This window comes from Etheostoma spectabile, chromosome 12 (genome assembly GCF_008692095.1).
Source record: "Etheostoma spectabile isolate EspeVRDwgs_2016 chromosome 12, UIUC_Espe_1.0, whole genome shotgun sequence".
Taxonomy (NCBI): domain Eukaryota; kingdom Metazoa; phylum Chordata; class Actinopteri; order Perciformes; family Percidae; genus Etheostoma; species Etheostoma spectabile.
The window spans coordinates 27,261,062-27,275,230 of NC_045744.1; the positions used below are offsets into that span (position 1 = coordinate 27,261,062).

The 14,169-nt window shown below is 43.5% G+C and overlaps 2 protein-coding genes across 2 annotated transcripts in view; one reads left to right on the plus strand and one right to left on the minus strand.

The window, feature by feature from the left end:
* Positions 1-11,789, minus strand: part of hs2st1a (heparan sulfate 2-O-sulfotransferase 1a) — a 37,314-nt gene extending 25,525 nt beyond the window's left edge. The window contains exons 1-2 of the mRNA XM_032531436.1: positions 11,482-11,789; positions 11,028-11,201 (exon numbers count right to left, since the gene is read on the minus strand). Of these exons, the coding sequence (XP_032387327.1) occupies positions 11,028-11,151 (124 nt within the window). The 5' untranslated portion in view covers positions 11,152-11,201; positions 11,482-11,789. The remainder of the gene's footprint in view (positions 1-11,027; positions 11,202-11,481) is intronic.
* A 232-nt stretch (positions 11,790-12,021) lies between these two features.
* selenof (selenoprotein F) overlaps positions 12,022-14,169 on the plus strand; it is a 10,953-nt gene continuing 8,805 nt past the window's right edge. Inside the window, exon 1 of the mRNA XM_032531440.1 lies at positions 12,022-12,175. Coding sequence (XP_032387331.1) covers positions 12,128-12,175 — 48 coding nt within the window. The 5' untranslated portion in view covers positions 12,022-12,127. The remainder of the gene's footprint in view (positions 12,176-14,169) is intronic.

Genomic DNA, 14,169 nt, shown 5'->3' on the forward strand with positions numbered 1-14,169 from the left:
TTTTGTATATGCTCACAGAAACATTAAAAAAGGAACTCCACCAAATTTCACACATGAAAGTCTGTTTGCAGAACTTGGAGAATACTACTGCATATTCAAAAGGTTATGGGTTAACAGTTATAGGTATAAAGCCTTTTGTGGCTCCAGCAGGAAGTAATGGATTGGGTCAGTGGCAGTTGGGTCTGAAGTTTTGGCTGGGGAGAGTTCTAGCCTGACCGGGCTCCTCTCCTCAACCTGTCTCTCTTAGTCAGGCTGTTGCAGTTCTAGACTGCCGGGGGATTTCCTTTCCTTCCTTCTGAGCTGAACTGCGCACACGTTCTGTGATTTGGGCCTCGAGCCACTCCGTAGTTTGGAAAATCTGGAAGGGTAGATACTGCTAGAATGATCGATGTAGTTGGGTTTAGGAATGGGGAGTGGGGACTGGTTAGGGTTAGGGTAAGAATACCATGGTAGGCCAATCAGAGGGAGAATAAGGCCGAATAAGGCGGGCCACGAGGCACAATTTAGACGTCCAGATGTCTAGCGGATCCGATCTAGCGCGAACCATCAGGAAGTGATGCAGCCGTACCGTTGCGGATGGCTAGCGGAAACAAAGCTCCTTGAGCAGAAATGGGGAAAGAAAAGGGTCTTTTGAATGGCAAGTTGAGTTTCAAAGCCCTTCCAGATGGTTCTCTCGGCAAGACTAATGTCGATGTGAATTGAGTTATTAATTAATAAATAATTAATTGATTGACAGCCCTAGTTAATGTGATGTCTGTAAATATAAAGCAGTGCATCCAATCACTTTAAGTTAAATAGCCAACTAATTAAAAGACATTACCATTGGGCTCCTGGAAATGGTGGAAGGCATTTACACTATTTTAAAATATGTTAGAAGATGAATGGGTTTGTCCCAAAAGTAACTGGTTGACTATTCAATGTCTAAAATAATTGTTAGTTACACACCTAAGGAGTAAAGATATTAATAAAGAAAAATTATTTTGATGGTTGTGCAAATTTGAATTAGAAGCTTTGGAAAACTGATTTTCCTTTTTTTTTTTTTTAAATAACAGTGACAAAGAGACTGTTTTTAGTGTTCAATCAATCATGTCTGACTGACTGATACCCAATCTGTTTAATAAGGTCATCAACTGCTATATTAATATTGGATAGGTGCACCGTTAATATTATTAAGAGACAGGACAGAATATTCCCAGACACTAATCTAATAACAAAACACCTAACCAATCAACCTTGTGTGTAGCATTACTGAAAGTGTGCAGAAAAAGAAAAAGCGACACAGACGCATACGTAAATTGCACACCCCCCACGTTTGTCATGTACTTGTTTGCATTTTGTCTAATGAACGTTCTATTCAGTACAGTGAGGAACGGTAAAGGGACCCATGCAAAGAAAGAGAAAAGAAAGAACAGACAGGGAAAGAAAGAGTTAGAGAAGCCTGACAAGGAGAGGAGGGGAACATGTTGTAAAAGTGTTGTAGCAGCACATTAACAGTTGGTCCCCGAGGACGGCTGGTGTTACACAAGTGAAACAAGATAAAAGCAGCTTTAAGACAACTCGGAAACTAATAGGAGCAAAGTTGAACCAGGGGCTAAGGAAGAAGAAGAGCAGCGCCACCTTTTTTCCTCCTTTATCCTTCTAATTAAATTGGTTTTAAAAATGCCAAAGGCATGCTTTCTTTGTTCCTTTTTTTTTTTAGTAGGGCCTTAAGATTTGTCACAAGCTAGGGCTTTAAGTATGTCTGTGTTGCAATGAAAATTAAATCATTTTTCATTTTACCCCCCTCCTCCCTCTACACCTCTACACTTACTCCTCCGCCTCCTTTGATAGCACCTTCTTTCCCCAGACGGAGGCGAATATTCTCCTTTCAGGAGCTCATCCAATGGGGCTAGTAAAACACAAGAGGGATCTGAAGATCACAAAAGGAGACACCGCACACAAATAAAAAAAAAAAAAAAAAAAAAAAAAAAAAAAAAAAGTTGTTTACAACTATTGATCCAGAAGGAGCTGGTTGAGAATACTGTGATGAGTTATTATCATGAGAGGTGTATTAGCCGCTCCAGCTGCCAGAAGAGGAGCTGAATGGTGTCGGAAAGAAAAAGAAACACTGCTCATTCTGCATTTTTCTCTCTTCTCTGAGAAAAAGAGGAAAATGACAACCAAAGGCTCTAAAAGCTAGGGCTGGGCAATATGGAAAAAATATCAAATATCACGATATTTTTGACCAAATACCTCATAATCGATATCACCAATATTGCAGTGTTGACTATTGGTGCTTTCACAAAATATTTACACAATGAGATTTTTGATAAATGATCATTAGTAATGTGGATATGATGGTTAAGTGGGTAGAGGCAAATAATAGAACAGTTACAACAGTCTGGTGACAATGACATCACTTTACTGTAATGCAGCCTTTAAAACCAGGAAAAGACCACGCTATCGCCATGTTGCAATATCCAAAATCGAAGACGATATCTAGTCTCATATCATGATATCGATAAAATATCAATATATTGCCCGGGCTCTACTAAAACCCCACAGGTTTTTGCCTAGGCACGGTAATGAGTGAGCCTTATGGCGTTTTTCCACTGCTGGTAACGGCTCGCCTCGGCTTGGCTCGGCACGGCTCGGCTCGCCTCGGCCCATTCTATGTTCGTTTTCCATTGCAGATGCGTAAGCCTGAGCGTGGCTGGTCACTATAGCAACGCGTGAGACGTAATTTTCAGCGCGACTCACAACAGCACGTCGCATACTCGCCGCGGCCAGAAGAAAGTTTTGTTTCAAAAGAAGCTGAAGGAAGCAACAAAAATCACCGCTAAAAAAAACCGGGAGTTGGGAATTCTGACGGAGTTAGACGGTCACATACGGTTGTTCGCCGACACAACAGGGTAAGTTAAGTTTCCTGGTAACGTTAGCTAACATTTGCATGTGTCAGCGTCGCAGTCAGTATTACTATACGCTATAAAGTACATGAACTTTAGCAACATGATTACACACCAACATGACTGATGGGAGTTTGTGTTTTAGAGCATCACGCTTTGCAAAATCGCCGCCGCCGACGTCTGGGGGCGATGTCCGACCGGTGAAACCTCTGGTTCTGACCTCTGGACTTCGTATAATCTGTATGAGAGTCACGGACAGTCTTATGACAACGACTGGGATGCATCTGGGACAGCAGAGCCGGGGGGACACTGTCACAGGGTGCAGAGGAAGAAGACCGGGATGTTTGGGAGGGTTTGATGCGCTACTGAAAAGCTAAATAAAAACTTGTATATTATATTGTCTTGTTTTTTTAAGTAACAGTGTGCAATATTGGAAACGACATGAAGCCGCTAGTAGCCCGAACAGTTGAAAAGTGAGAATAGTGCAGAGAGTGGATAATCTGTCGGTGTCTGGCTAGATTTGTTTTAAATGTCTCGTTTGTTCTGGACACACACTCCGCACTCTTGTTTGCTAAGAACGCAGTCATGAGTGACGATTCTCTCCGACCAACCAGCAGTCTGCAGGTTTCCACGTCATCTTTTGGTATCGCCTCGCTCGCTTGGAACCTCGACTGAGGTAGTACTAAAAAAAGTACCTGGTAGCAGGTCCCAGGGACTTTTTTTTGTAATGGAAAACCAAAAAAAGCGAGTAGAGCCGTGGCGAGTCGAGTAGATATCACGCAGAGGAAAACCGCCATTAGAGAGTCTAAATTTGATCTTGAAGCTTTTACTATCATTAAAATAGTATGGAGAATAAAAAACAAGATTATTTCTGAGACCGCACAGAGGATAAAAGGCACATCTGCAGCCCAGCAATGAGGATCAGGAGAATGTTCACTCTGCAGGACTGTCTGTTGACCCTCGTCTGATTCATCACTTCAATGAAATAATAACTCATCAGCCATCAGTCAGAGCTCCACTTGTCCCCGCGAGTTCATGTGACACACGCGGCCTGCAGGGTTTCGTGCCACATATTTGACGGCCATTTCTTCGACTTGAATGGACACCTCTGCCACAGGAAGAAATGAAGACGGACGCGAGGCTGCGGGGAGGCGGAAGTGCGTTTGTGTGAAGAGGTGAGGAGGGACTATTGGGGTGAGGCCAGTTAAGGGGAGTGATGGGTGCGCGCGTTGGGAGCGGGGGGGGTGTTCTTCTAGAACGGCCTCCAATTACATCCAGGGTGTGAAACTGTCCATAACACCCCGATTAGCCGGTCTGTCATCGTGCTACGGCAGCAAACGGCGTGCTGGCTCGGGTTGCTGCCGCGCAGGCCACTTTGCGGGGAACACATTCCCTGTCAGGGGCCATAAATCCTCGGCCCCAATCAAAGCCTGCTTCCGACAATACAGCCAAAAGCCCAGCACGTCCATTAGCGCTCAGCCTCCCATCCTCCCACAACAGATCCGTCCCAGACACCTACGCCAGTCTCTGCCGTGGGCTCCCCTCCATTAGCTGCTCACACGGCATGTTTCAGAGAGTGACTGAGCAGGCAGATCCAGGCGACAGACGCTACCGGCTGTTTGTGGTAGCAGATGCCAACGTGCACCATACGAGTGAAAGCAAATGAGTCATTCACCCTTCATAACCCTCAGGGAAGCTAAAAAAAAAACAGAGCTGTGAGGTGCCGGGGGGGGAGTTCAAGAGGGAATCCGAGTGCCAGGTTCACAGAAGTGATAAGATCACAGCGAGAGGAAGAAATGCTGGAGAAGGTTGAGGTTTGCATCCGGCGCTGTGGAACAGACAAAGGGACTCAGTCTAGGTGAGTGCTACCGATGTGTCATCAATTAGCCATCATTTGGCGCGTGGCTTCTTCGAGTGAAACACTTGACAAATGTGTAGGAGTGAAAAGGAGTCAGGTAGATAGGGCTGTCCAAAAACAATGTTTGAATATTCATTCTGAAACACCAAAGAGGTTTGAATATATTTGAATATCTACTTTTTGCGCATTATGAGCAAAACATAAGAATCAACCAACGCACTAGTATGAACTAGTAGGCTACGGCGAAAGCTCATCGTTGAGCCTCAACAGAACCATAAATCACGCTTCATATATTTGTGTGTTAGTGTGTGTTGATCTCTTTAAGAGAATAGCAGGGCCGGCGTGTGTGTGTGTGCGTGGAGAGTGTGTGGTGGAGCGAGTGGGAGGGTGACGGTGATTAGCTCCAGAGCGAGTAGCAACTCTAGTGGGAGGACCAAAGTGTCTCCCCGGAGCACGGTGGGAAATCTGTAGCAGGAGAAGTTAACCCTCTCCCTGTCTTCATGTCGTTTATGGAGAACGAGAACCAGGAAATGAGTCGGGGGAATGCAACACTACCAAGCCGAGGCAGAGGGACGAGCGTCATCGTAATGTGTAACATTTTGGAGAGCTGCACGTCAGGCTACAATGTAGGGTCAGTGTCTCCACGTACCTACGTACGTAGCCAAGGCGTAGATTTAATGCGGAAGCATTACTCAAGCCTTAGGCAGCAGTGGCCCAGGCCCACGAACGATGGCACAAGGCAGATTTATTTTATATTTTTTACTCATAATCTTCAAATATTCATTTTCATATATATATGCCCAACATGATGCCTGACCAGGAAATGCCTGACCAACGATGCCTGACCAATATCCTTTTTAAGAGCACATTCCTTATTCGGCAGCGGAGTTAGTGCGAGGCCGGGCTCGAGGCTGCCAACGCCTGGCATGACAATCAAAGTCCAATTCAATGCCCGGCAGCGACAAATTGGGCTGCGGCGACAAATGAATGCTTAAAAGTCTTGCGTCACCTCTGCAAACACATTGACAATGAGCGCATGCTTCTCTGTCCTCCTTCTGCATTCAACAGCATCTCTCTTCTCTCTCAGAGCTCATCACAGAGCCGCTTGTGTCTGGAAATGAATATCACCACGCAACAGATGGAAATTGAATTCCTTTAATCAGGCTGAATACCGGCCAGCACATAAAAGGCGATGATGCTGAGAGGGAGGAAAAAATACAAACATCTGTCCCGCTGGGTGACACATGCAGCCCTCACACGACCTACAGGCCACGGAGGTGAAGAGGTTGCTACAGTTACAAGGGCCGTGAGGAGACAGTTTTATACACAACGTTTCTATTTACGCAGCTCTCAACATACCATAGATGCCTTCTAGAATGAACCTGCTACCAGGGGTGGCAAATTTAAAAAAAATAAAAATAAAAAATTAGAAAATCGTATGTTTTTTTGCAACAATTTTCTTCTTTTCCCTAAAATCAATATCTTTTTTAAGATTATTTTTTTGGGGCGTTCCCTTTATTATAGTGACAGTGGGTGGGCAGAGAGAGATGGGGGCTGACAAGCAGCAAAGGGCCGCAGGTCGGGTTCGAACCCGGGCCGCTGCAAAGGACTCAGCCTACATGGGGCACATGCAACAATCAGTGCCAAATGATTAGGCACATAGAGATGATTAACAGAGAAAATCATATTATTTGAATACATTTTCATAAGTCATGCAGCTATCACATAATCCCCTACATGAAGATATTCACCTTTTTGTACAGCTTTTACGAACCGGGCCCTAATTCTAAGACAATGTACGATCTTTGACTTGGACTTGACAATTATTTTTCAGTTCTATTTAAGAACCAGAAACCCCTTCTGGTTGATTGATGACTTTTTCGACCGGTTGAGAAAATCTTATCACTGCTGAATTCAGGCATTCGTCTCCTTTTATACATCAAACATTACGCAGGAATGTCAGTGTTAGACTTCAGAGTAATAGCGTGATATTGCTTCAAGGTGAGTGTCTGAAATTGACAGAGAAGAAGTTAATGGCAACCCTGACAGGGAAAGTGGCCCTGAATCCCTGTTCGTGGCTCTCCATTAAAAGAAATATGATTTCCACCCATTCATCCCTGCACAGTCAGTCTGCGTTACTGACCCGGGCGGCAGCTTTGCTGGCGAGCAGGCGGACAGAAATACTGTCAGAATAATAGATTAGGCCCACAGCAGGACACACGGCATCGCGGCATGATTGTAAAGCAGGAAACTTCTCAGTGAAACCTTGGGACGGCGATTAGCTCTGAAGAAAATCCCAGCTTGGCTGCTCTGTGGGAGGTGTCTAATGCGGGAAAAGATTCTACCTGCATGGCAGGCAATAGCATCCCACACTGGGAGGAGAGGGCGCCGGCCATTCCAACCCGCATGAAGTTAATTGTGAACACGTCAGGTGTTCCTACCATTATATGTGCAGCGCATTAACTGAATGAAAAGAAAAACTAGAGACCATCTTGAGATTGGAACACACCAGCCGCGACGCGCAATCGGGCCAGAGGCATAAAGTGTGGTGGAGTGTTCCCTACTTCCTACACCCCGACCTTATCTGGCGCACTTGGTCGGACCCAACCCGTCTTCGAACTTGGCCTTCGTTTGATCTCACTACACACCTGTAAAGTGTCATGTCTGTATCTATCTTGCACAGGTATGATGCTATCACGGTGGTAAAAACAACCACGTTTTGCTGTCATCAATCTGCGTGTTTGACCGAGGCAGGGCTTAGATCCCACTCCCACACACACACACAAAATAATAGAACAAAAATGACATCACTTTACTGTAATTCAGCCTTTAAAAACCAGGAAAAGACAACACTTATGTCATATTACGATATCCAAAATCTAATACAATATCTAGTCTTATATCACGATATCTATGTATCGATATATTGTCTAGCCTTACACACACTTAGACGTTTTTCCCCCCCGAGTCGACGACAACTTGAGTAAAAAGTAGAAAAGCAATATTTCCACCTGCTTTGTCTGCAGTTGTTGTTTTACGCAACCACAGTGTACAATAGCCGACTGTATGTAGCCTAGCCGTTTATCTTATTTTGCCAACAAATCTTAACATTTTTCAAATTCATGTAAACTCAACAGCCCTGTTTTAATAAATAAATATTGTAGTGATAAAAACATGACTCAGGAAGGTGACATAGAGCCGTTTTGATCACGTAAAGAGTCCTTCATGGAGATGGGATTTGGGTTCGGACACCACTTGTGTACACCGCTGGGTATTGTTGCACAGATGGATGTGCAGCAAGCGTACCTGGTAGTGCGAGTGGCCCTGTGCCTGTCAGCATGGTGCCTGTGAAAGCTTCAGTCACAACTATTTGGCTATGCAGCACATAATTCAGAGCTCCAGTATACAGACGTCTGCTCAGTCCAGTCATCCATCAGAGCGCTTTCTGCCAAGTCAACAGATTCTCGTGGTGGTGGGCAGTCGGGGGAAAAGGCCTCTCAGGTTTTGTTTCAGCATATCGGGAGTGTGAGTGTGTGTGTTAAAGTATATCCCTTTACATCAGCAGTAAACCATGTAACAGGCCAATATAGCGATGTATACCCCCTCACTGTTCCAGCATGTGGGTACTCAGCTGGGACACTTAACCCTTGTATTGTCTTCACTTTCGGGACCCTCTCCTGTCCCTCGGGTCAAATTGACGCGTGACTTATTTGGGGGTTTTAAAACCAATTCTGAAATCAAACTGTTACCTCATAATCTATTAACAAATATTGTCTTTATCTTAATTTCAAATGATTGAGATAACATATATGTTTAGGGAATGCAATCAGTCTCTACTAGAACACAATTAAAAATGGAACTGGGATTTGTTTTTGTCATAAGGTTATAATTCATGTTAAAAATCTTGGAAAAACATAAGTGGTCATTTCCAGAATAATTTTCTGAATTGAGTTAGTAATACATGTTTAGTCGCAGAAAAAAAAAGGTAAGGCCGTTGATTTTCAGGTAGAAAAAAAAAAAAGTACTTGTACCAGTTTTTTTTCTTGAAAAAAATTGAAATGAGTCAATTTGACCCAAATACCATACAAGGGTTAATTCAATTAAGCTGACAATTTTATCTGTTTTATTCACAATGTTGCCTGGAAACGTTCCAAAACAGCCTCATTACATCTTTGACCCATCTGACAAAGTCTGTCTACTCGTCTGCCTATGACTAAAACCCTTATTTGATTATCAAAATTAGTGCAGATTAATTTTCTCCCAATCAATGAATCACCTCATTGTGACAGATGTAACACCAGTAAAAGTGGCATGACATCAACTATCTAAGGCCCGAACTAGCCTTGAATGTTGTAAGTTAATTAATCGATTAGTCAATCAACATAAAATGACCTGTGATTGGCCAGTCTAAGATATGCTAAAGATTATTATGGAATTGTTGCCCAACAACGCCAAAAATGAAGTGCCTACCACCACTTTAATCAACTCATTATTGCAACTCTACAACAAGATGACACACACGCACGTATGCACGCACTAATTCTAATTCTAGTTAATTAGACCTCTTCTCATAACTGCGTGAGTCATTACAGACTGTGCTTGAATAACCGCTCCATGGCTCTCCGGTTAGTTTTGTTGCACCTTATAAATACAGAGTTTGGTGACCTCATATTTCCCAGCATGGAGACACACGTCTGCCTGAGCAAAAGTCTAATCATCCAAAATGACACCTGTGCGGGTGTGCAGGGCCTTTGAAATATGCCATAGTTAAAATGTAATGGGCCCTTTTCACAGCAGCGATTTTCACTTCTCATAGCACAGGTGTTACTAATAAAAGTAACGATTTCTCAGTTCCATTAAGTGTTCCAGTTAGCCATTGGATGAACCAGCATGTCCAATACAAGTACTCTGGAAGTGCCTCACATAAATGGAATTCACTGCAGCCATTTTTTATGTTATTGATTACACCTGTGCTTTTCCCGCGTGTCAACATGTCTGCTGTAAGAAATGGTCCCTCTCTTCAGTGGCAGGCTCCCACTTCCATCAACCAGTACAAGAGGCGGTGTTTGAACCCCTGCTGGCCGGCGGCACCCTCAGATGTGTCTGCACCACTCTGCTGCTCCTTGAAAAAAAACTCACAGTGGAGGCACCGGAAAGATAATCCCGCAATGTCCCAGATCTTCATTGGGAGTGAGCCCCTGATGGGAGCTCCCAATGAGATTTGAACACAGCGGTGGTCACGTTTCAATCATAGGAGAGAGTTTGGTAAAGAGGCAGAAGAGGATTTGCAGCAGTCCCCATGCATGCAGAATATCACTGAAACTTACTTTAAGCAAAAAGAGGTCCGCTGTTAGTTCCAAAAGCACTGCAATATACTGTATATTCATCACTGACCATCCCACCTTTCAGTCTGACTCCAGAACCTCCAGCTTGCATGTCCTATTTCATATAAAGGTTTGGACAGCACTTCAATTGATACTTTTGTATTGCCACACCTTGTCCTATACTCTTAAATTAGCTGTTAGCTCTTATCAATCTCAAAAATGGATCTAGTTATGGGTTGGGCTGCACAATTAAATCGCAAATTTATCGAAATCACAATTGGAGTACTGCAATATCCAAATCGCAGGTGGGGCTCAAAATAGTCATTCCCTCCAATATTGTAAATCATATCGCAATCTCAGTTAGATAATTTCCTTATATTGTGCAATCCTATATCAGAGAGTTAATGACAAGAAATGTATCTGCAACTATTTAAAAAAATAGTTATTTATTATGTTAATTTTTCAAGGAGAAAAGTGAAAAACACCACAGTTCCAGCTTTTCAAATCTTAGGCTTTTGGACTACTGGTTGTATACAACAAAGACCCTTATTGGGCTTTGGAAAACTGTGATGAGCAATTTCCTATTTCTTGACATAATTCTCAGATTAGTCAATAATGAAAATCACTGTCATCTGCGGCTCTAAAGTATTAAAAAACACACACTCACTGCCACGGGGCAACAGGCTGAATATATAGCACCCCCTCAATCTCACACTGCATTGCACACATAAGGATCAGAGGCAGATACATTACTACAAATACTCGGAATTGTCATGCAAAGTTCAGCACAACAGCATCCTTTAACATTCCATAGGCTGTGTGATGAAGCATTTGTGGTGGATGAAGTGCCGCTCTCACAAATGCACAACAATGGTGATGCACGTATATATACAGTGACCTAAAGGGTGTTCCTGGAGTGTTGTGACGGGATCTGATCGAGCTGCAGCTCCTTAAACTCACCGAGCTTCCCCCGGGACTCCTCCAGCTTCTGGATCTGGTTCTCCAGGAAGAACATGGCCACTGCGAACGCCAGCAGCGCCAGAAGCTGCAACTTGGGCGGCATCATGACTCTGAGCAGCCCCATCAAATCATCCAGAGAGGGATTGGGTCAGTCCATGCTCAGAGAAGGAGCCACTGGAAACACACACGCACACGCACACGCACACACACACACACACACACACACACACACACACACACACACACACACACACACACACACACACACACACACACACACACACACACACACACACACACACACACACACACACACACACACACACACACACACACACACACACACACACACACACACACACGACGGTGATTACAAAGCGGCGGAGTATCTGAGCATGGCCCTTTCTCCCTCTGTGTGTGTGGATATCTCCCAGTGTTCAAATCCTCTGGTTACCTCAAATGCGATGTGTTCATGCTCTGCTTGGTTATTTTATCAAGTCAATTTCCAGAAGCGGAGCGTCGTAAAGCCCTACAGATTTCTCCACCGTGCGAATTGGTCTCTCCGGTGTGTAGGAGCGGTGGTATCGTTACCAGCCGCTGTCGCTTGCGTCCCCCATGTAGCGTTGTCCTCTTGACCCATCCAGTGTGTGTTCACCACCGCACCACGGACAGACTATATTACTACCACTTTAGGCTATTGGATGTATCAACAGTCCACCACAAGGCTGAGGCTTTCTATTCGTCGACAAAGTGCCCGTTCAAACCGGATTGGACGATTTTAACTGAGCTGAACTCGGACAGCAGATGTCGCACTTCTTTTTGAACCATGAAAGCCGCAGAGGCGAAGAAGATATTTTTAGTCGACTTTGGTATATGCCAAATCTTAAAAAAGATAAAATGAAATGTAATCCTTCGAAATTACACAAGTAGTTATATAAATATTGATATAACTATGCGAATGATGTTATATCAGCAACCGTTGAACAGTTTTGGGAAGACAAATGATAGGTTTAGAAGTATAACGCTCAGGCGCGTTGGGGCAGCCCTCGATTAATAAAGGGGTCCTCGGACTAGATTGGCTAACAAAAGCAGGCTCTAAAATGTCGGGAGAGGTGTATCTCCTGTGGCTTCTCTCGCTTTTGCAAACGGTGAGTTTATTAAAACTGAAAGTGAGCAATTGTCGGCGCAGTCACTAGGTTTGTAGGGAACCTAACTAAGCGGTTGGTGCAGCCGGCGGCTGTCTAAGGTTACGTTTCGTTTTGTGAGCCGCTTCCTGATGAACCCGGGCTTCAAAATGACGTGGCTTATCCTCAAAACATGATGGGGAAGTGAAGCCTCCTCGGTGTCTCGCTAGCTGTGTTTTAGCTTGTAATATTTTGGGCGAACTGTGACATAACGTGTCCCTTGAAAAAAACGACAACTTCGTTATGAGGTCAACGGCTAGATGGTGACGTTGTTTCCAAGTCGAATAATCCAGTCAGACACTCTTCTTAAATAAAAATGAATTATATGAAGACTGTCAAACTCCTTATTGACAACAAGTTGTGATTACCAAGCTAACTTTACTATTTTAGACTTAGCTGGTGGAAACGACATAATTCTACGTTGTTGGAGCGTCCCGGAAGGACGTCCAGTCCATCAGGCGGCCGGGTAACGTCACAGACCTCGGCACAGTATTCGTTTTTCAACCAAAGCGGGGACGTCTTGATTCGACGTTCAATGGTCATTCAACGTCTCAATATTCGCTTGCAAGGAATTTAAGGGTGATCATGAACATTAAAAGACAAAGGTTTCCGCAAGCCTGAAAGCAAAGACAGATTAAGTCAAATATTAGTCTTTATTAGCTTGCCTGTCAAAGAGGGAGTCCTTTGGATTTTTGTACTATTGTATACTATTTTTATTTTGATACCTATTTTTTTTTTCTTTCTTTCCCCTCAGCCTAAGCCGATGATCGATACCGGCTGCCGATATTTGGAGCCGATACTGTTTTTGCTCCCTCCAATTTACGTCGTAAAAATGTTAACCCTTCCACACTGCAGTTGGTTTCAGAATCTGCTCTGCCATTTCTTTAAAACTAATAAACAAAAACACAGATCAGTGGAACTTCTGCAGTCATCTTACATTCATATCAACCTAAATTATGTGTTCAATGTGCATCATGCATATGGTTAACTGCAAGGCTAAAAGGCTTTCATCAGCATCTACAACACAGCCTCGAGGATGCATTGCTTTGTTTTATAAGACAGATATGAGGTCCTCACAAAAAGTCCTTTGTCAACTCATTTAAACTTAAGAAAACAATAAACCTGAAAAATGGCCAATTAAATAAAGTGCTTAATTTGTAATTTAAGACATGTGAACTCCAGCAACACAGAGCTGCTTGTGGACGCCTGTCTGTAAATAATGCCGGGGAAAAACTATCGGCGAATGCAGCATCCGCATATCGGCCGATGTTGATCCATATCCACCCGATATATTGGCCGGCCGATTAAAATCGGTCTATCACTCGCATGAACGCACCTCAGACTGAAACGTCCTGTTAATGAGGCGGCGTGTTACCCACGTTCCTACCAGACAATTAGATCTCTTGTACCAAAAAAATCCACACAAGTTAATTGAGTTTGTAAAATAATTGTAGTCCTCATCAAGTGAATATGCAAATATTGGCTGACTACAGTTTCTTTCAGTATCACAAATCAATTAATAGTCCCATGAGTTGTTTTTGTCTGTTGGTCACTCTACATGCACATCTACAAGTTCTCTTAAGATGTCACAAATGTTTGATTAATTGAACATAAACTTTGTAGATCATAGATGATGAAATGGTAATTTTAACATTACAGGTACTTGCAGCACTACATACAAAGGTTTTAGTGACATAAGTAGGGCTGGGTATACTTTCTAGGCACTAGCCTGGAAGGGGCACTTTCTAAGTGTTGATACCGTTCGATACCTAATTTCAATACCTAAGAGTAAATCTCTTCAGCATCAGTGAGCCAATAAGCATGCAGTATGCTTCTACCAAGATCTAATAATGCTGCTGATTGGCTGTCTTAACGTTACACATCAGAGACACGCAGGAAAAACTAAGTAATGCACAGAGATGGGACTAACAGTGGCTTGAATAAGTTTACACACCCAT